The 20,439-nt window shown below is 42.7% G+C and overlaps 1 protein-coding gene across 2 annotated transcripts in view; it reads right to left on the reverse strand.

Moving 5' to 3' along the window:
* ZC3HAV1 (zinc finger CCCH-type containing, antiviral 1) overlaps window positions 1-15,380 on the reverse strand; it is a 51,275-nt gene extending 35,895 nt beyond the window's left edge. The window contains exon 1 of one of the 2 annotated variants that reach the window (XM_061414852.1): window positions 14,659-15,380. In XM_061414852.1, coding sequence (XP_061270836.1) covers window positions 14,659-14,966 — 308 coding nt within the window. In that variant the 5' untranslated portion in view covers window positions 14,967-15,380. The remainder of the gene's footprint in view (window positions 1-14,658) is intronic. The other variant, XM_061414851.1, reaches the window with a different exon arrangement.
* Window positions 15,381-20,439: the final 5,059 nt, after the last annotated feature.

A 20,439-nucleotide genomic window follows, 5' to 3' on the forward strand; every position in this document is an offset into this window, starting at 1 on the left:
TCAGCCATATGCATATCCTTCTTGAGCCGCCCTCCCATGCCACTCCTGTAAGTCATCAGAGCCCTGAGCTGCGCTCCCTGTGTTACGCAGCAGCTCCCCACTATCTATCGAATTTGCACGTGGTGGTGTATAGATGTCAGTGCTTCTCTCAATCCATCCCACTCTCTCCCTCCCCCACTGTCTCCACACATCCATTCTCTAGAGAGTCTTGTTTTTCAAGAGTTGTTTGTATCAAAACACCTCTTCCTTTCACCTGCTCTGCTCCCCAACACCTCATGGGGGGAGGGTGGACAGAATCAAAGAGCTAGTCAGTTTGTGTAGAATACAGGAAATAGCTCACCACAATGCCAGCCAAGCGAGAAAGAAACCAAGACCTGTGAAAGATAAAAATCTAGAGAACATTAGTCTACAGTATAAAGTGGCGTCAATCAAACCAACCCTGAAAAATATCCAAGTCATGAGACTCCTATTCTCTATACGACTGTACCTCATGTTTGAGATTCGACTGCCAGTTACTAGAGGCAGAATGATTCACCAAATCTGGAACCCCTAGTAAGATGGGGGAAAACCAGAGTAGACCAGCGGAGAACACAGGAGCAGTCTAAGGTAGAGTGTGCGGGAAGGGAAAGGGTGGAGCCGAAGAAACTGGTCTGCTTTAACCACAACTGTGTTACCCAGAGTATACCGGCTGCAAAGAAGAGGCGCCCCCTGACTGCTGACTGTGGTGAGCCGCAGGTGCAGTTGGCCAAGGTTCCCAGAATGGGAGAGGCGCGGGGCGGAGGAGCTGACTGTAATCTATGACTGTACCAAAAGCAAGGCGAACTGTACAGGTGCCACAACACTGTAGACAACTCCCCAGGTTGACCTATTTCTCTGGTCCTTTTAACTAGGGGGGTTCTCAAACCCTACTGCCCATGAGAACCACCCATGGCCTTTTTTTAAAAAATAATTTTATTCATTTATTTTGGCTGTGCTGGGTCTTGGTTGCTGTGCAGGCTTTTCTCTAGTTGCGGAGAACAGGGGCTGCTCTCTAGTTGAGGGGCGAGAGCTTCTCGTTACTGTGGCTTCTTCTGTAGTAAAGCACAGGCTCTAGGGCGCGGGCTCAATAGTTGCAGTGCACAAGCTTAGTTGCTCCAAGGCATGTGGGATCTTCCCGGACTGGGAATCCAACACCTGTCCCCTGCATTGGCAAGGCAGTTTCTTTACCACTGAGCCACCAGGGAAGCCCCACCCATGGCCTTTTAAAAAACCCCAATGCCCAAGTCATACCCTATACCAATTAAATCAGAACGTCCAGGGGTAGGATCTGGGCACCAGCATCTTTAAAAGATTCCTCAAGTGATTCCAATGTGCAGCGAAAGTTTGGCATCATTGCCCTAAGTCCATATCAGGACAGAGAAAAAGCATAGCAAGTGAAGACAGTGAAGAGCAGGAAGTCCTACGTAGCATGTGGGATCTTAGTTCCCTGACCTGGGATCAAACCGGCCCCCCCTTGCAGAGGAAGCCTGGAGTCCTAAACACTGGACCACCAGGTAAGTCCTTGGCCTGAAACATATTAAAATTTTTTCTCAGTGAGGAAGCATTCAAAGATCATGAATGAGGTCTCCACTTTCTTCTCCCAAACCGAGTCCATCTTTCATGCCCCAATTTGGTTAAATTGATTTCTCATTGGACTTGAGAGCTGAAGTTCTTCTTTTATTCCTTTTCTAAAACCATCTTGGGACCTTGCCAATTCTAAAGTAGTCTGTAGGTAAAGATCACTGATTCTTTGTCACTCCATGGACTGTAGCTTGCCAGGCTCTTCTGTCCATGGGATTCCCCAGGCAAAAATACTGGAATAGATAGCCATTCCCTTCCCCAGGAGATCTTCCCAACCCAGGGATCGAACCCAGGACTCCTGAATTGCAGGTGGATTCTTTACCATCTGACCTACCAGAGAAGCCCAAAGGTCACAGATACTAGTTTGGAAATAAATGTGGTCAGGAGCAGTAATCAATTTAGAACCTTTTTATGTAAACAAATCTATACTTACCTTAAACGTTTAATTCTGCCACCTCTACATTGAGTAAAAAGCAGAAAATATTTTGTTATCAGATATATTTTTTGGTCACTTATTTAAAATTTCAGGAAGACTCCACAGGCAGAGCACAATTAGTAATAAAGGGAACTTCCAGGGAGATTCCTCCTGGGTATACACCCTCACAAAAGACATGTAACATGCAGAAGTAAATGGCAAACTTTGAAGACATTATGCTAAGTGAAAGAAGCCAGATACAATAGGAAAAATAATGTATGTTTCCATTTACAGGAAACTTCCAAAACAGCCAAATCCATGCAAACAGAATGTGGATTAGAGGTTACCAGAGGCTGTGGAGAGGAAAAAATGAGGTGTGCCCATGGATGGGTGTGGGGTTTCTTTTTGGGATTATGAAAATGTTCTGGAACCAGAAAGTGGAGATGGTTGCACAACATCGTGAATGTACTTATTGCCATTGAACTGTACAGTTTACCATAAAAAATAAAATACAATAAAAGCAATTACAGGCAAAAATATATTGCTAAGAGGACAGAAAAAGAACAACGTAAATAAGAAACAACTGCCAAGAATCAGACACCACATAAGACAAACTTAAAAAACAAGCATTAGGCCATAGCAATATTTTTCTTGGATCTGTCCCTTGAAGCAAAGGGAATAAATGCAAAAAGAAACAAATGGGACCTAATTAAACTGAAAAGATTTTGCACGGCAAAGGAAACCATCGACAAAATGAAAAGACAACCTACTGAACAGGAGAGAATATTTGCAAACACTATGACCAACAAGGGATTAATAGCCAACGTATATAATATCCAACACATATAAACAGCTCATACAACTCAACATCAAAACAAAATCAAACAATTTAAAAATGGGCAGAACTGAATAGACATTTTTCCAAAGAGGAAATACAGATAGCCAACAAACACATGAAAAAATTCTCAGCATCACCATTTATCAGGGAAATGCAAATCAAAATCACAATGAGATAGCACTTCACACCTGTCAGAATGGTTATCATCAAAAAGAACACAAATAACAAATGTTGGCAAGGATATGGAGAAAATGGAACCCTCATACACTGTTGGTGGGAATGTACATTGGTGCAACCATCGTGGAGAAGCGTATGGAGGTCTCTCAGAAAACTAAAAATAAAAACTACAACATGATCCATTAATTCCGCTACTGGGTATATATCCGAAAAAAGCAAAACCACCAATTTAAAAGGATACATACCCAACATTCATAGAAGCATTATTTACAATTGCCAAGTTATGGACGAAACCAAAGTAGGCATCAACAGACAGATAAAGAAGATGTAGTATACTTTGGAATACCACAATGGAACACTGCTCAGCCATAAAAAAGAACAAAATTTTGCTATTTGCAGAAACACAGAAGGACTTGGAGGACTTTACACTAAGTGAAATAAGTCAGACAGAGAAAGAAAAGTACTGTATGATATCACATATATATGAATCTAAAAAAATACAACAAACAGTGAATATAACAAAAAGAAGCAGATTCACAGATATAGAGAGAACAAACCAGTGGGGGTTTGGGAGGAGAAATGTAGCAGTAGGAGATACAAACTATTAGGTGTAAGATAGGCTCAAGGATATATTGTACAAAATGGGGAACAGGGTCAATATTTTGTAATAACTATAAATGGAAAGAAACTTTTAAAAATTGCATAAAACTTTTAAAAACAAAATTTTAAAACAAGCAGTATGACTTCAAAGTACTAGAGACTAACAATATATAAACAGTATATAAACTAACAATATATAAACAATAAATTTATATAAACAATATATAAACTAACAATATATAAAATATATTTATATAATATTATATAAATACTATTATTATATCAGATCAGATCAGATCAGTCGCTCAGTCGTGTCCGACTCTTTGCGACCCCATGAATTGCAGCACGCCAGGCCTCCCTGTCCATCACCAACTCCCGGAGTTCATTCAGACTCATGTCCATCAAGTCAGTGATGCCATCCAGCCATCACATCCTCTGTCGTCCCCTTCTCCTCCTGCCCCCAATCCCTCCCAGCATCAGAGTCTTTTCCAATGAGTCAACTCTTCGCATGAGGTGGCCAAAGTACTGGAGTTTCAGCTTTACCATCATTCCTTCCAAAGAACACCCAGGGCTGATCTCCTTCAGAATGGACTGGTTGGATCTCTTTGCAGTCCAAGGGACTCTCAAGAGTCTTCTCCAGCACCACAGTTCAAAAGCATCAATTCTTCGGCACTCAGCCTTCTTCACAGTCCGACTCTCACATCCATACATGACCACAGGAAAAACCATAGCCTTGACTAGACGGACCTTTGTTGGCAAAGTAATGTCTCTGCTTTTGAATATGCTATCTAGGTTGGTCATAACTTTCCTTCCAAGGAGTAAGCGTCTTTTAATTTCATGGCTGCAGTCACCATCTGCAGTGATTTTGGAGCCCAGAAAAATAAAGTCTGACACTGTTTCCACTGTTTCCCCATCTATTTCCCATGGAGTGATGGGACTGGATGCCATGATCTTCGTTTTCTGAATGTTGAGCTTTAAGCCAACTTTTTCACTTTCCACTTTCACCTTCATCAAGAGGCTTTTTAGTTCCTCTTCACTTTCTGCCATAAGGGTGGTGTCATCTGCATATCTGAGGTTATTGATATTTCTCCCAGCAGTCTTGATTCCAGCTTGTGTTTCTTCCAGTCCAGCGTTTCTCATGATGTACTCTGCATGCTGCTGCTAAGTTGCTTCAGTTGTGTCCGACTCTGTGCGACCCCATAGACGGCAGCCCACCAGGCCCCGCCGTCCCTGGGATTCTCCAGGCAAGAACACTGGAGTGGGTTGCTAGTACTCTGCATATAAGTTAAATAAACAGGGTGACAATATACAGCCTTGACATACTCATTTTCCTATTTGGAACCAGTCTGTTGTTCCATGTCCAGTTCTAACTGTTGCTTCCTGACCTGCATACAAATTTCTCAAGAGGCAGATCAGGTGGTCTGGTATTCTCATCTCTTTCAGAATTTTCCACAGTTTATTGTGATCCACACAGTCAAAGGCTTTGGCGTAGTCAATAAAGCAGAAATAAATGTTTTTCTGGAACTCTCTTGCTTTTTCCATGATCCAGTGGATGTTGGCAATTTGATCTCTGGTTCATCTGCCTTTTCTAAAACCAGCTTGAACATCTGGAAGTTCATGGTTCACGTATTGCTGAAGCCTGGCTTGGAGAATTTTAAGCATTACTTTACTAGTGTGTGAGATGAGTGCAATCGTGCGGTAGTTTGGGCATTCTTTGGCATTGCCTTTCTTTGGGATTGGAATGAAAACTGACCTTTTCCAGTCCTGTGTCCACTGCTGAGTGTTCCAAATTTGCTGGCATATTGAGTGCAGCACTTTCACAGCATCATCTTTCAGGATTTGAAATAGCTCAGCTGGAATTCCATCACCTCCACTAGCTTTGTTTGTAGTGATGCTTTCTAAGGCCCACTTGACTTCACATTCCAGGATGTCTGGCTCTAGGTCAGTGATCACACCATCGTGATTATCTGGGTCGTGAAGATCTTTTTTGTACAGTTCTTCTGTGTATTCTTGCCATCTCTTCTTAATATCTTCTGCTTCTGTTAGTTCCATACCATTTCTGTCCTTTATCGAGCCCATTTTTGCATGAAATGTTCCTTTGGTATCTCTGATTTTCTTGAAGAGATCCCTAGTCTTTCCCATTCTGTTGTTTTCCTCTATTTCTTTGCATTGACCGCTGAAGAAGGCTTTCTTATCTCTCCTTGCTATCCTTTGGAACTCTGCATTCAGATGCTTGTATCTTTCCTTTTCTCTTTTGCTTTTCGCTTCTCTTCTTTTCACAGCTATTTGTAAGGCCTCCCCAGACAGCCATTTTGCTTTTTTGCATTTCTTTTCCATGGGGATGGTCTTGATCCCTGTCGCCTGTACAATGTCACGAACCTCAGTCCATGGTTCATCAGGCACTCTGTCTATCAGATCTAGGCCCTTAAATCTATTTCTCACTTCCACTGTATAATCATAAGGGATTTGATTTAGGTCATACCTGAATGGTCTAGTGGTTTTCCCTTCTTTCTTCAATTTAAGTCTGAATTTGGCAATAAGGAGTTCATGGTCTGAGCCACAGTCAGCTCCTGGCCTTGTTTTTGCTGACTGTATAGAGCTTCTCCATCTTTGGCTGCAAAGAATATAATCAATCTGATTTTGGTGTTGACGATCTGGTGATGTCCATGTATAGAGTCTTCTCTTGTGTTGTTGGAAGAGGGTGTTTGTTATGACCAGTGCATTTTCTTGGCAAAACTCTATTAGTCTTTGCCCTGCTTCATTCCATATTCCAAGGCCAAATTTGCCTGTTACTCCAGGTGTTTCTTGACTTCCTACTTTTGCATTCCAGTCCCCTATAATGAAAAGGACGTCTTTTTTGGGTGTTAGTTCTAAAAAATCTTGTAGGTCTTCATAGAACCGTTCAACTTCAGCTTCTTCAGCGTTACTGGTTGGGGCATAGACTTGGATTACGGTGATATTGAATGGTTTGCCTTGGAAACGAACAGAGATCATTCTGTTGTTTTTGAGATTGCATCCAAGTACTGCATTTCGGACTCTTTTCATAGCCATGATGGCTGCTCCATTTCTTCTGAGGGATTCCTGCCCGCAGTAGTAGATATAATGGTCATCTGAGTTAAATTCACCCATTCCAGTCCATTTCAGTTCGCTGATTCCTAGAATGTCAACATTCACTCTTGCCATCTCTTGTTTGACCACTTCCAATTTGCCTTGATTCATGGACCTGACATTCCAGGTTCCTATGCAATATTGCTCTTTACAGCATCGGACCTTGCTTCTATCACCAGTCACATCCACAGCTGGGTATTCTTTTTGCTTTGGCTCCATCCCTTCATTCTTTCTGGAGTTATTTCTCCACTGATCTCCAGTAGCATGCTGGGCACCTACTGACCTGGGGAGTAGGTCTTTATATAGTATTATATAATAATATATAAACTAATAATATTGAAACCATAATGAGGTGCAACTTCACATTCCTTGTATTGGCACAATTTGTAAAAGGCTGATGGCATCAATTGGCAAGGATGTGAAACAAAGGGATGCTCATATTTTCCTGGTGGGACTAAAACTTGGTGTGCACACCTGGAGGTTTGGTATTGGCCCCTAAAACTTAAGCATGGGAATTCTGCTACTAGATACCTAGGTAACTCTTCCATGTATACACAAAGGAAGATATTCTAAATTATTAGTTTATAATAACAAAAAACTGAAAACAACCTATATTTTAATAACAAGAAAACTGATACAAAAATCGGGTACATTTGTACCAAAGAAAGCAATTGCTTATACAAGAAAGAACTAGAGCAGTCCCTCTCTTAAAATGATGGGGTGTGGAGGCCCGTGTTGTTGTTTAGTTGCTAAGTTGTGTCTGACTCTTTTGTGACCCCTCAGACTGTAGCCTGCCAGGTTCCTAGGTCCACAGGATTTCCCAGGTAACAATCCTGGAGTGGATTGCCATTTCCTTCTCCAGGGAATCTTTCCAATCCAGGACTCAAGTACCTAAACACTTAGAAGTAATTAATCAAGCTAAGAAATGGTTCAATAAAATATGTTCTCTCTTCCTATCTTGACAAACGCACTATTATAATGACCTGGAAGGCCAAGTTCAAATTTAGAACTCTCAGACTCCTTTGAGTGCTGTGATAGAATATATTAACAGGAAAATGAAGAAAGTCAGCCCTGGCTCCCACCTCCAGCCCATCACTTCTCTTCTCCCCATCAGGCTCTGTCCCACGTTGCTAGTGCCATCAGACAGAGGTGATGAACATGCCAGCCTGTACATCCAAATTCCTTCCGCATGTCAGAAGACCCAGGGAAGAGGCCCACTCAGGCCCTGGAAACAGGCTTGGGAATTCTAGGGTTCTGGGAACCCACAGCATAGTCTAGAATGATGAGGGGGAGGGGGAGGGCCCCAGAGGGAGGCCACACGGTCCAGATGAGCAGGATTCCTTAACTCCACAGACTCCTCAAAAGGTGAGTGGGTATACACTTGGGCTAGAACTAGGACCATACAGCAGAGGGCACAGGGCAGAAATTTGTCTTGCCTAGGCCACAGGGTGGTATAGAAACAGGGCTTTGTTAGCAGGAGTGAATCTCAAACATTAAGCTGTGCAAACAAGACGAAATAAAGCAAATATTTGTATACCCAATCACTGATGTAACTATAGCCTTGAAAACAGGCAAAACAATCCTCAATATTGCTTAGAAATAAATACATGTGTAGAAAGATAATAAACATGTGGGAAAAAATAAATATCAAACACAGAACCGTGTTGTGGGATTGTAAACTGGTATGGCCATTATGGAAAACAGAATGAAGTTCCTCAAAAAATTAAAAATAGAACAACATGTGATCCAGCAATCTCACTGCTGGGTGTATATCCAAAGGAAATGAAATCAGTATCCTGAAGAAATATCTGCACTCCCAAGTTGATTGCCGCATTATTCACAATAGCCAAGACATGGAGACAACCTGAGTGTGCATCTGCAGATGCGTGGATAAAGAAAATGTGGTTTAGATGTATAAAATGAAACATTATTAAATCATAAAAACAAGAAAACTGCCATTTGTGATATGTGTGAACCTAAAAGACCTTCTGCTAGATGAAATAAGCCAGACACAGAAAGACAAAAACTGCATGATCTCACTTACACACGGAATCTAAGCAAGTCACACACATCAAATATGGGAGTGAAATGGTAGCTGCCAGGGATTTGAGTGCGGGAGGAGGGACGTTGGTCAAAGGGTACAAACTTTCACCTATAAGATGAAGAAGTTCTGGATCTCTAAGGTACAGCTTGGTGACCATAGTTGATAATAAATATCGTATATTTGAGACTTGCTAAGAGAGTTGTTACTAAAAGTTCTCATCATTTAAAAAAATGGGGGTAAATAGGACTTCCCTGGTGGCCTCAGTGGCTAAGACTTCCCACTCCCAACTTGCAGGGCCCTGGTTTAATCCCTGGTCAAGGAACTAGATCCCTCATGCCACAACTAAGAGTCCGCATGTCACGATGAAGATCTAAGATCCACATGCTGCAACTAAGACCCCAGCGCAGCCAAATGAATAAATAAACAAACTTTTTTAAAATGAGGGGTAAACAGATGAGATGATAAATAGGTTAATCAGCTTGACTGAGGGAATCACTACACAATGTATACATATGACAAAATACTACATTGTAGATCCTAAATATGCACAATGTTTATTAGTCAATCGTACTTAAAGCTGTTCTGTTTACCACCAGTTATCACCTGTAAAATGGGGGAGATAATGAAAGATGATGCCATCCAACCATCTCATGGCATCACTGACTCGATGGAGATGAGTTTGAGCAAGCTCCGGAAGTTGGTGATGGACAGAGAAGCCCGGTGTGCTGCAGTCCACGGGGTCGCCAAGAGTCAGACACGACTGAGCGACTGGACTGAACTGATCAAAGGTGAGAATTCTGGGGCTTTTAACTGGTAATATTTTATTTCTGAAGCTGATTTGTGGGTACACAGATTTTCACTGTATGTATATAGTGTCATAAGCAAATAAATAACACATATTAAAATTTTTCATAAGAAAATAATTTTATAAAATTAAAACAATGAGATACGATTGTATACCCTTCAGATTAGCACAAATACAGTCTGGGCAGCAGTTCAGTCCCTAGTCAGGGAACTAAGATCTCACATGCTGCGAGGTGCCATCAAAAAGTTAAAAAGAAAAGAGAAAAAAAGAGAATTCCCTGGCGGTCCAGCAGTTAAGACTCTGCGCTGCCACTGCAGAGGTTGCAGGTTCAATGTCTGGTCGGGGAACTAAGATCTCACATGCTGCATGGTGCAGTCAAAAAGTTAAAAGGAAAAGAAAAGAAAAAATCTGATAATACCAAGTGCTAATTGTCTATAAAATCAGGAAAGTGAGACTACCAAACATGAAAAATGTAAACTGGCCCCATGGTTCAGATGGTGAAGAATCTACCTGCAATGCAGGAGACCCAGGTTTGATCTCTGGGTCAGAAAGATTCCCCTGAAGATGGGAATGGCAACCCACTCCAGTACTCTTGCCTGGGAAATTTCCTGGACTGTGGAGCCTGGTGGGCTACAGTCCATGGGGTCACAAAGAGTCAGACATGACCCAACAACTAACACTTTCAAGGTAAAAGTACTTTCATTACATTGATTTGTCAGAATCTGCAAAAGGTGAAGCAAACACTGAACCCAGCAATTTCATTTCCTAATGGATTTCTGTGGTGACTCAGACAGTAAAGAATCTGCCAGACATGCAGGAGACCTGGGTTCAATCCCTGGGTTGGTAAGATTCCCTGGAGGAGGGCATGGCTACCCACTCCAGTATCCTTGTCTGAAGAATCCCATGGACAGAGGAGCCTGGTGGGCCACAGCCCATGGGGTCGTGAAGAGTCAGGCACGACTGAGCAACTAAGTACAGCATAGCACAATGATATACCTTGGAGAAGCTTTTGCCATATGCACCAAGAGAAAAGTATCCTTTTGGCAGCATGCTTCTTTGTAGCAAAAAATTAGAAATATTCTAAATGTCCATTATTGCGGGAATAGATACAAATCATTTAATGAAATGCTATACAGCTGTTAAGAGGAATAAACTAGATCCGTGTAACAGCATGAATCGATCTTCAAAACATAACACTGAGTAAAAATTCTAAAACACATAAAGCAACACTACATTTTGTATATGAATAAAAACATAGATGAGAGGAAATTTTAAAATCATGGACACACACCAAAATCATTGTTTCTGGGTAAAGAGGTAAATAAGATGAAGAGAAAAAAATAATAACCTTAGGCATGTTATGGTTTTCATCTTATTTTAAAATAAAAGAAGCAAAAATAAAAAATGTAAATATTTATTCTGAGAGGTGAATTATAAGCTTATTATACTATATATTGTTTTATATAGTGTAGCTTTTGCAATATCCTCAGAATATATAGACTCTGATGCTTGTTATACTATTCTTTGCATTTTTTTAAATTTATGAAATAATCGATTCATTCTCTTCCTATCTACCCACCCCCACCCAAAGTTTCAATTACGCAAACAGGATAGTCATACAAACAGGAAGAGCCCAGAGGATACACCCACAGCAGCAGAAACCGCAAAGCTAGTTGAAGGCTCTCAGTCTGCTTTAAACAGTTAAACAGAAAACATGCTTACAAAAAAATATCTTGAACCTGAATTAATGAAAGATCACACTTCCTACAGCTACCTGACAATGCCAGTAGCTAAGTTAAGTCCTACAGGGGACTGCCCTGGTCCAATGACTCTGTGCTCCCAGTACAGGGGGCCTGGGTTTGGTCCTTGGTCAGGGAACTAAGATCCTGAAATCCACAACTAAGACCCACTACAGTCAAGTAAATAAACAAATATTTTTTAAAAAAGAAGAAGTTGTGTACATCTGGGTTCAACACTAACTTTGTCAGCTATCTGCTATGTGACCTTTGGTAAAATTTTAAACAGCTCTAGGCCTGAGTTTCCTTACATCAAACTGAAACTGAAACTGAAGCTGAAGCAAGCCCTGTCATCAACTAAAATGTCTACCTAAAAGCAACTTAAAAGATCAGAACTGCAGAATTTATAGGAGAAATCCAATCTATAAATAATAGTAATACAGAGGAAATTTTATAAGCCCAGCAAAAGGCAAACAGTCCTCATGCAAACAGAGAACAGTTACTGAACTGAATATTAATCTCAACCTGGGCATCGATTGGTCAACAGAGCCCATCACCCTGTAATCCACAAAGAAAACCCTTAGACTCCCATGTGTCAAACCCATCTTTTAGAAGATGAGGTTTTATAAGTTGCTAAGAAAGGGAGAATATTTTAAAACATACTTGGGGAAAAATATATTTTCTAGACTTTGAGGCAAAAGAAAAAGAATTCTTCCAATGGTCCTTATTATGAGGACATGATTTACATTAATAGATTAATCCTCAAACTCAAAAGTGATATATAAACAATTTTAAAATATGACTAGACCAATAAACTTAAGAAATAAGACTTTATCACGCAACTGAAAAAAATAAAAAAGACTGATGAATTCTCCAGAAAATCCACCCAAACTTGCATAAACTAAATTATTCCTACAGACCATATTATTCATATAGAACATATTATCCCCCCTTTAAAATATAGAAAAGTGCAGGTCAACTACCCAATTTGTGAACTTAAAACAGTTTTGATGTTTCAAACAACAAAGAATGATAATTATAAAGCAACAAACTAAAGTTTCTAAATGTACTGTGTGTGATAAAACTAAGTTTCTAAGTATATTAGATATATTGCAACATATTAAAACAATTATGGATTATGTCTGCACAGGTTTTATTCCCTGTAAATGCAAGTCTGAATATATGGCAGCAGAGAAATTTGAAAACCGACTGGATATTATATGATATTAAAATTATAATTGTAAAAAAAGTGATCATTGCACTGCAGTTATATTAATAGAGTCCTTCATCTTTGGAGATACTATTTACAAAGCAACTAAACTCTGGCATTTGGCTTAAAATAACACATTGGTGTTGGGAATGGGGATGGAAAGGGGAGAATAAATGAGCCAAGACTGGCCTTACTTTGAAAACTGTTGAAACTATGGGTACATAGGGGTTCATCATTCTCTCTTCTCTACTTTAGCGTATGTTGAAAATACTCATAGTAAAAAAAAAAATGTAAAGACAAGAAGCCTATGTATTTAAAACGAAAAGCCAGCACTAACTGGTGAAGAATTTTTTATAACAAAACAGAAAAGATCACAAAGCCTTTCATCCCCATTGTTATTTGGTAGAGCACTAGAATGTTCCTTCCTTTTTTTTTTTTTTTTGTCTTATCTTTGTTTCATCTGTTGCTGATTTAGATGACTTCTTCCAAACTCATACCTTCCTAAAACTCAGAAACAGACTTTCAAATTGTTGCCTCGCAACATAATAAATATTTCTTTTTAATAACAACAGAGCATATTTTGAAAACTTTGCTCTAAACGAATATTTTAAAAATCGCCTCATCTAATCTCATCCATTTACAACCTGTCTTGTATGTTTTATCACACGAATATTGGGAGTGAGAAATCTAAAGTTCTTGGTGAATATGTGCAGGCTAAAAAGTTTGAAGACCACCATTTTGGACACTAAGACACCACTGGAGGAAGTGTGACAAGTGCTACATCAAGAAAAACAATAGAGCAGAAGTACATACAGATAGGAAAGATGGGGAGAAGGACTGTGGTCAGAGAAAATCATTCACTGATTCAACAAGACATTCATTTAGAAGTGAGACTGAAAAGTAGGAAATAGGGAAGGCTCAGGAGTGCTCAATGAAAGGACTTACTGATTAATGATTAAGGTAATGTGAAGAAGGAAGAAGAGGTTGAGAGGAGCGTCAGAAACTCTGCCCTGGGGAAAAGAAAATGGGTTTGATTCATTGGCAGGATATTTAGACGCAGATACTTCTCAGACACCTGGAGATGAAGAACCTAGAGCCTTTGCCCGTGGAAGTATACAAGGAAGCCATCTTTGTAAATGTGACAACTGAATCCAGTGGAGTCGGGGCTTTCGGGGAGAGAAGTGGAAGACAGGCCAATCAAAAAGGTTAACCCAAACGTTGGGGCACACCTATATTTCAGGAGACGAAACAAGTGGAAACACAGAAGCGGCTGCCTGGGAGACACTGCAGCACTGTCTCAAAGTGGTCCCAAGAGTGGTTTGGTCAAAGGGTGGTTGGCCAAAGGTGCAGGCCACCCTGGCGACCACGAGGAAGGATCTCTGAGCGGACCATCGTTGGTAACCTTGGATAGGACCCTTCTGGTCCGGTGGAGCGGTCTAGAGGCAGATATCAGAAAAGGGATAATAAGAGGGGGGAGAGAGGCGTCTAGGAATGGAGGGCCAAGCAGAGCCCGGCAGGCGCAGCGATAGAGACAGATCCCGGGGCCCAGGCGCGCTTGGGGGTCTGGGAAGACCACACAAAAACCCCTAGCGGGTAAGGTAGCTGAGAGGGAGAGACTCAAGCTTCCAGAGAGTGGAGGCATTTTCGGTCGTTCCCAAACCTGCCTCCAAACCCTCTAGAACCTGGAATGCCCAAAAGAAATTTATTCTTACGAGAAAAGCGAAAGTGTTAGTTGCTCAGTCGTGTCCGACTCTTTGCAACTCCATGGACTGTAGCCCCCCCAGGCTCCTCTGGCAAGAGTACTGGAGTGGGTTGCCATGCCCTCCTCCAGGGGATCTTCCCGACCCAGGGATCGAACCCGTTTTCCGCATTGCAGACAGAGCCTTATGGAAGTGGGGAGCTCATCGTAGTCTTCACCGGGGCAATAGTGCCCTAGCCATATTGGAGGAAAGGTCCGACGGCGCTGGAGGGGAGGAAACCTCCAAGAGAAGAAGCGCGCCGCGAGAAGCAAGGTAGAGGCATAGAGCGCGCGGTCCCAGCTAGGGCGCGCCCCTCCCAGAGCAGCAGCCGCGGTCCTCCCAGAGCCGGGACCGGGGGGAGCCGCCCCTCCCGCTCAGGGCACTCACCGCTCCGACTGCGAATAGTGGCACCGGCCCAGCAGGTTGAGCTTACAGAGGTGCAGGTTCCCGCAGGGTTTGTTGCAGTACTTGCGACGGCAGACCCGGGCTCGAGTAGTGGCTACCACGGACCGGGTGACCCCTTCCTTGCCGCCCATCTCCAACACCACGAAGCGGTCGGGCCCGGCCTCCTTCAGCACCTCGCAGAGCTGCTCCTCGGAGAGCTGCATCTCGTGGAGCAGCTCTTCCAGGGCCATGCGCCCCCCGTGGGCGCACAGGATCTTGGTGATGAAGCAGCACACCCCGGGGTCCGCCATGGCGCGCTTCACTGGCCTGACCTCCGCGCGGGACTCTGCTGCTGGGAGAATCGAAACTTACTAGAGTCCCTGGGGCGGGGGGCGGGCGCCGCGCGGGCTGGGCGCGCCCGGGGCCAGCGAGCGAGCGTGCGCTGTCCGCCGCCGGTTAGCCGAGCCTGGCGGTTTCGGTTTCAGAAAAGCTCGTGTCGAGAGGCCAGATCTCACCGACCCCGGTCCCTGCGTCAGAGCAAAAGCAGATCGCGACGGCCACCTCGTGCAAAGAGAGCGAACGAGTGCGGGCTTGTCTGCGGGCGACCGTGGAGACCACCGGACGGCTGCCCCCTCGTCTCCAGTCTTCTGGAGGGTCAGGTTCCCCAGATGGGCGCCGAGAGTCTTCTTCTGAAAGAAGAGAAACTAAAAGGGGAAGGAAAAAAAAAAAAGACCTCTGGGCTCCGGCAGAGCTTTTATAAGCCAGACGAAGCGGCGAATGACGCGAGTCTTGGGAGCCCTCTTGAGGAGCCCTCTGTTCTCTACCCCACCCATCCCCGGAAAGAACGGACCCAAGAGAGCGCCTGCTCTGAGCCCCGCGCCCTGCCCCCGATATTAGTTGTTTGTTGTTCAGTCGCTCAGTCCGACTCTTTGTGACCGCAAGGACTGCAGCCCGCCAGGCTTCCCTGTCCTTCACCATCTCCTGGAGTTTGCCCAAACTCATGTCCATGGAGTCAGTGATGCCATCCAACCATATCGTCCTTTGTCGCCCCTTTCTCCTCCTGCCCTATCTTTCTCAGCATCAGGGTCTTTCCCAGTGATTGAGCTCTTCACATCAGGTGGCCAGAGCATTGGAGCTTCAGCTTAGGCATCAGTAATCTTCACAGCTCCACGAGTTAGATAATATTATCCTCACTCTCCTCCAGGAAGTAATCTGAGCAAACAGCCGACAAGCTGGAGCCTGAATACTACCCAAGGTTTCCCAAATCTGGCGCCCAGACTCCAGGTCGAGGTCCGCCTGGCCAGGACCGCTGGGTAGTGTCTCCCTCAGCATCCGACCTTCTCCAAGAACAATCATTATTGCTCTCTCTTTTTCACCTTCTTTTAAGCTCTTTGAAGAACCACTTCTTGACACATTCTTGCCTGTCTATAACCATTAACAGAGGTGCCCCAGACACAGCTTAATTTCTGATGGCAATTAGTCACAGTCGGGCATGCTTAGACAGATCCCAGGACTTCATCTAGATTTCCTGTCTTTGAATATTTGGACATGATCTTTTCCCCTTTGGTGGGGACTCCCTTAAGCCTGTAGAGTTGGTATAAAAGAAAAAAGTGAAAGTTGCTCAGTCTGTCTGACTCTTGGGGACTCCATGGACTGTAGCCCACCGGGCTCGTTTGTCCATGTAATTCTCCAGGCCAGAATACTGGAGTGGGTAGCTGTTCCCTTTTCCAGCAGATCTTCCCAACCCAGGTATCGAACCCAGGTCTCCCACATTTGCAGGCAGAGTCTTTACCATCTGAGCCACCGAATAGAGATTAAAGTGAAAACGTTTGAGCTACAGAGGATGCAGAAAGAAATTTATCTGAATTTCTCTTAATCTGAGTAAAGCAAAGGCCTCCAAAAAATGTAGCTACCTTTCACCCCGTTCCAAGGGAGTTTCCTGCTAACTCAATTGCCCTGGAGACAAAATATCCATTGCAGTTAGCATCAAAAAGCCAGATAGAACCTCCCATACCCCTCTGCTGCTGCTGCTGCTGCTGCTGCTAAGTCGCTTCAGTCTTGTCTGACTCTGTGCAACCCCATAGATGGCAGCCCACCAGGCTCCTCTGTCCCTGGGATTTTCCAGGCAAGAACACTGGAGTGGGTTGCCATTTCCTTTTCCAATGCATGAAAGTGAAAAGTGAAAGTGAAGTTGCTCAGTCGTATCCGACTCTTCGTGACCCCACAGACTGCAGCCTACCAGGCTCCTCCATCCATGGGATTTTCCAGGCAAGAGTACTGGAGTCGGTTGCCATTGCCTTACCCCTCTACTAAAGTCCTAAAAAAGAAACCCTTTTGTTAATTGAGATATATAAAGTGATTTCAGGCAATTCCAGGAGGTTTCCATTATTGGAAGCTTCCCCCCACCAATGCTAACTAAATCTCTTTTCTCTTTTTATTTTTTCTTTCTCTTTTTAATCTGTCTACTGCCAGTTAATTTGCAAGACCCAGTGATTGAAGAAAGTGGAGAAAATCAAATCCCTTATGATTATACAGTGGAAATGAGAAATAGATGTAAGGGACTAGATCTGATAGACAGAGTGCCTGATGAACTATGGATGGAGCTTCGTGACATTGTACAGGAGACAGGAATCAAGACCATCCCCATGAAAAAGAAATGCAAAAAAGCAAAATGGCTGTCTGAGGAGGCCTTACAAATAGCTGTGAAAAGAAGAGAAGTGAAAAGCAAAGGAGAAAAGGAAAGATACACCCATTTGAATGCAGAGTGCCAAAGAATAGCAAGGAGAGATAAGAAAGCCTTCCTCCGTCATCAATGCAAAGAAATAGAGGAAAACAACAGAATGGGAAAGACTAGGGATCTCTTCAAGAAAATCAGAGATACCAATAGAACATTTCATGCAAAGATGTGCTCAATAAAGGACAGAAATGGTATGGACCTAACAGAAGCAGAAGATATTAAGAAGAGGTGGCAAGACTACACAGAAGAACTGTACAAAAAAGATCTTCATGACCCAGATAATCACGATGGTATGATCACTCACCTAGAGCCAGACTTCCTGGAATGTGAAGTCAAGTGGGCCTTAGAAAGCATCACTACAAACAAAGCTAGTGGAGGTGATGGAATTCCAGCTGAGCTATTTCAAATCCTGAAAGATGATGCTGTGAAAGTGCTGCACTCAATTTGCCAGCAAATTTGGAACACTCAGCAGTGGCCACAGGACTGGAAAAGGTCAGTTTTCATTCCAATCCCAAAGAAAGGCAATGCCAAAGAATGCTCAAACTACCGCACAATTGCACTCATCTCACACACTAGTAAAATAATGCTCAAAATTCTCCAAGCCAGGCTTCAGCAATACGTGAACCATGAACTTCCAGATGTTCAAGCTGGTTTTAGAAAAGGTAGAGGAACCAGAGATCAAATTGCCAACATCTGCTGGATCATGGAAAAAGCAAGAGAGTTCCAGAAAAACATCTATTTCTGCTTTATTGACTATGCCAAAGCCTTTGACTGTGTGGATCACAATAAACTGTGGAAAATTCTGAAAGAGATGGGAATGAATACCAGACTACCTGACCTGCCTCTTGAGAAATCTGTATGCAGGTCAGGAAACAAAAGTTAGAACTGGACATGGAACAACAGACTGGTTCAAAATAGGAAAAGGAGTATGTCAAGGCTGTATTTTGTCACCCTGCTTATTTAACTTATATGCACAGTACATCATGAGAAACGCTGGGCTAGATGAAGCACAAGCTGGAATCAAAATTGCCGGGAGAAATATCAATAACCTCAGATATGCAGATGACACCACCCTTATGGCAGAAAGTGAAGAAGAACTAAAGAGCCTCATGATGAAAGTGAGAGAGGAGAGTGAAAAAGTTGGCTTAAATCTCAACATTCAGAAAACTAAGATCATGGCATCTGGTCCCATCCCTTCGTGGCAGATAGATGGGGAAACAGTGAAAACAGTGTCAGACTTTATTTTGGGGGGCTCCAAAATCACTGCAGATGGTGACTGCAGCCATGAAATTAAAAGACGCTTACTCCTTGGAAGGAAAAGTTATGACCAACCTAGATAGCATATTAAAAAGCAGAGACATTACTTTGCCAACAAAAGTCCGTCTAGTCAAGGCTATGGTTCTTCCAGTGGTCATGTATGGATGTAAGAGTTGGACTACAAAGAAAGCTGAGCACCAAAGAATCGATGCTTTTGAACTGTGGTATTGGAGAAGACTCTTGAAACTCCTTTGGACTGCAAGAAAATCCAACCAGTCCATCTTAAAGGAGATCAGTCCTGGGTGTTCATTGGAAGGACTGATGTTGAGGCTGAAACTCCAATACTTTAGCCACCTGATGCAAAAAGCTGACTCATTAGAAAAGACTCTGATGCTGGGAAAGATTGAGGGCAGGAGTGGAAGGGGTCGACAGAGGATGAGATAGTTGGATGGCATCATCTTCTCGATGGACATGGGTTTGGGTGGACTCCAGGAGTTGGTGATGGACAGGGAGGCCTGGTGTGCTGCGGTTCATGGGGTCGCAAAGTGTCGGACATGACTGAGCGACTGAACTGAACTGAACTGAATGACTGGATTCAAATTGGAATAGGAAAAAGGTTTTCTTCCTAACACCCCTGAGTGGAACATCATTGATCAGACAAGTCATAAAGCTTTTTTTTAAATGACAGAATTCAGTAGTCAAACTAAAAATTCTTCAAAATGATGAATGGGCATTCTCAGGTTGGTAATTCATGACTGATGAACAGTGTCTTAGAAATACAGTACTTTGTATGAAAACCAGGAAAATCTGGGTTCCTTCTAGCTGTTACCTTATAGTTGCCTTTGATTCACTTGGCCTGATTTGTGGTCTGACAGGTTCCCATAGACTGGGTTTTCTTTTCTCTTTTTTCACATTTGTATTGGAGTATAGTTGGTTTACAATGTTATACTAGTTTCAGGTGTACCCCAAAGGGGATCAGTTATACGTATATCCACTCTTTTTTAGGTTCTTCTCCATATAGGCCACTACAGAGTATTAAGTAGAGCTACCTATGCTATGCAGTAGTTCTTTAGTAGTTACCTATGTTATATACAGTAGTGTGTATATGTCAATCCCCATCTTCCAGTTTATCCCTCCCCTCTTTACCCCCTGGTAACTATAAATTTGCTTTCTACATCAGTAACTCTGTTTTTGTTTTGTAGATAAGTTCACTTGTACCTTTTTTTTTTTTTTTTAGTTTCCACATATAATCATATGGACTGGACTTTCCATATGAAATTAGTTAAATTCACCACAATATCTTCCCTGTGGCTTTTACTTTACTTAGTCATTCTGAATGTTTCAGAGAAGAATCAATTCTAACTCCATGTTGGAACTGATTCTTTGACTTGCTTTTCATTGCTGTTGTTATTATAATCAAACATATTGGCCTGCCTCTATGGCCCCTGCCCCTCTGCCTGACTGTTAAAGTGTCTTTGTTCAGTTGATATATAATCTGACCCTGCCCACCTGTGAAAAGGAGATTAACACATCCCTTCCAAAGGCTGGCCAGTCCCATTCCCAGAGATGTTTTTCAAGACTGATGGGTTTTTTTACTTTACTTCCTCACCACCTCTCCTCCTCTGTTCTGCCCCTTGACTTCAGTTCCTCAATGTTTCTCTCTCTAGTTCTATAAAAGAACTTGGCATCAAGACCCCAAGAAGAAGTTTATTTTGAGACATTAGTCTGCCATCTTGTCAGCTGGCTTTCGGAATACAGTCATATTCCTTGCCTCAACACCTGTCTCTTAG

This window comes from Bos javanicus, chromosome 4 (genome assembly GCF_032452875.1).
Source record: "Bos javanicus breed banteng chromosome 4, ARS-OSU_banteng_1.0, whole genome shotgun sequence".
In the NCBI taxonomy this organism is placed as follows: domain Eukaryota; kingdom Metazoa; phylum Chordata; class Mammalia; order Artiodactyla; family Bovidae; genus Bos; species Bos javanicus.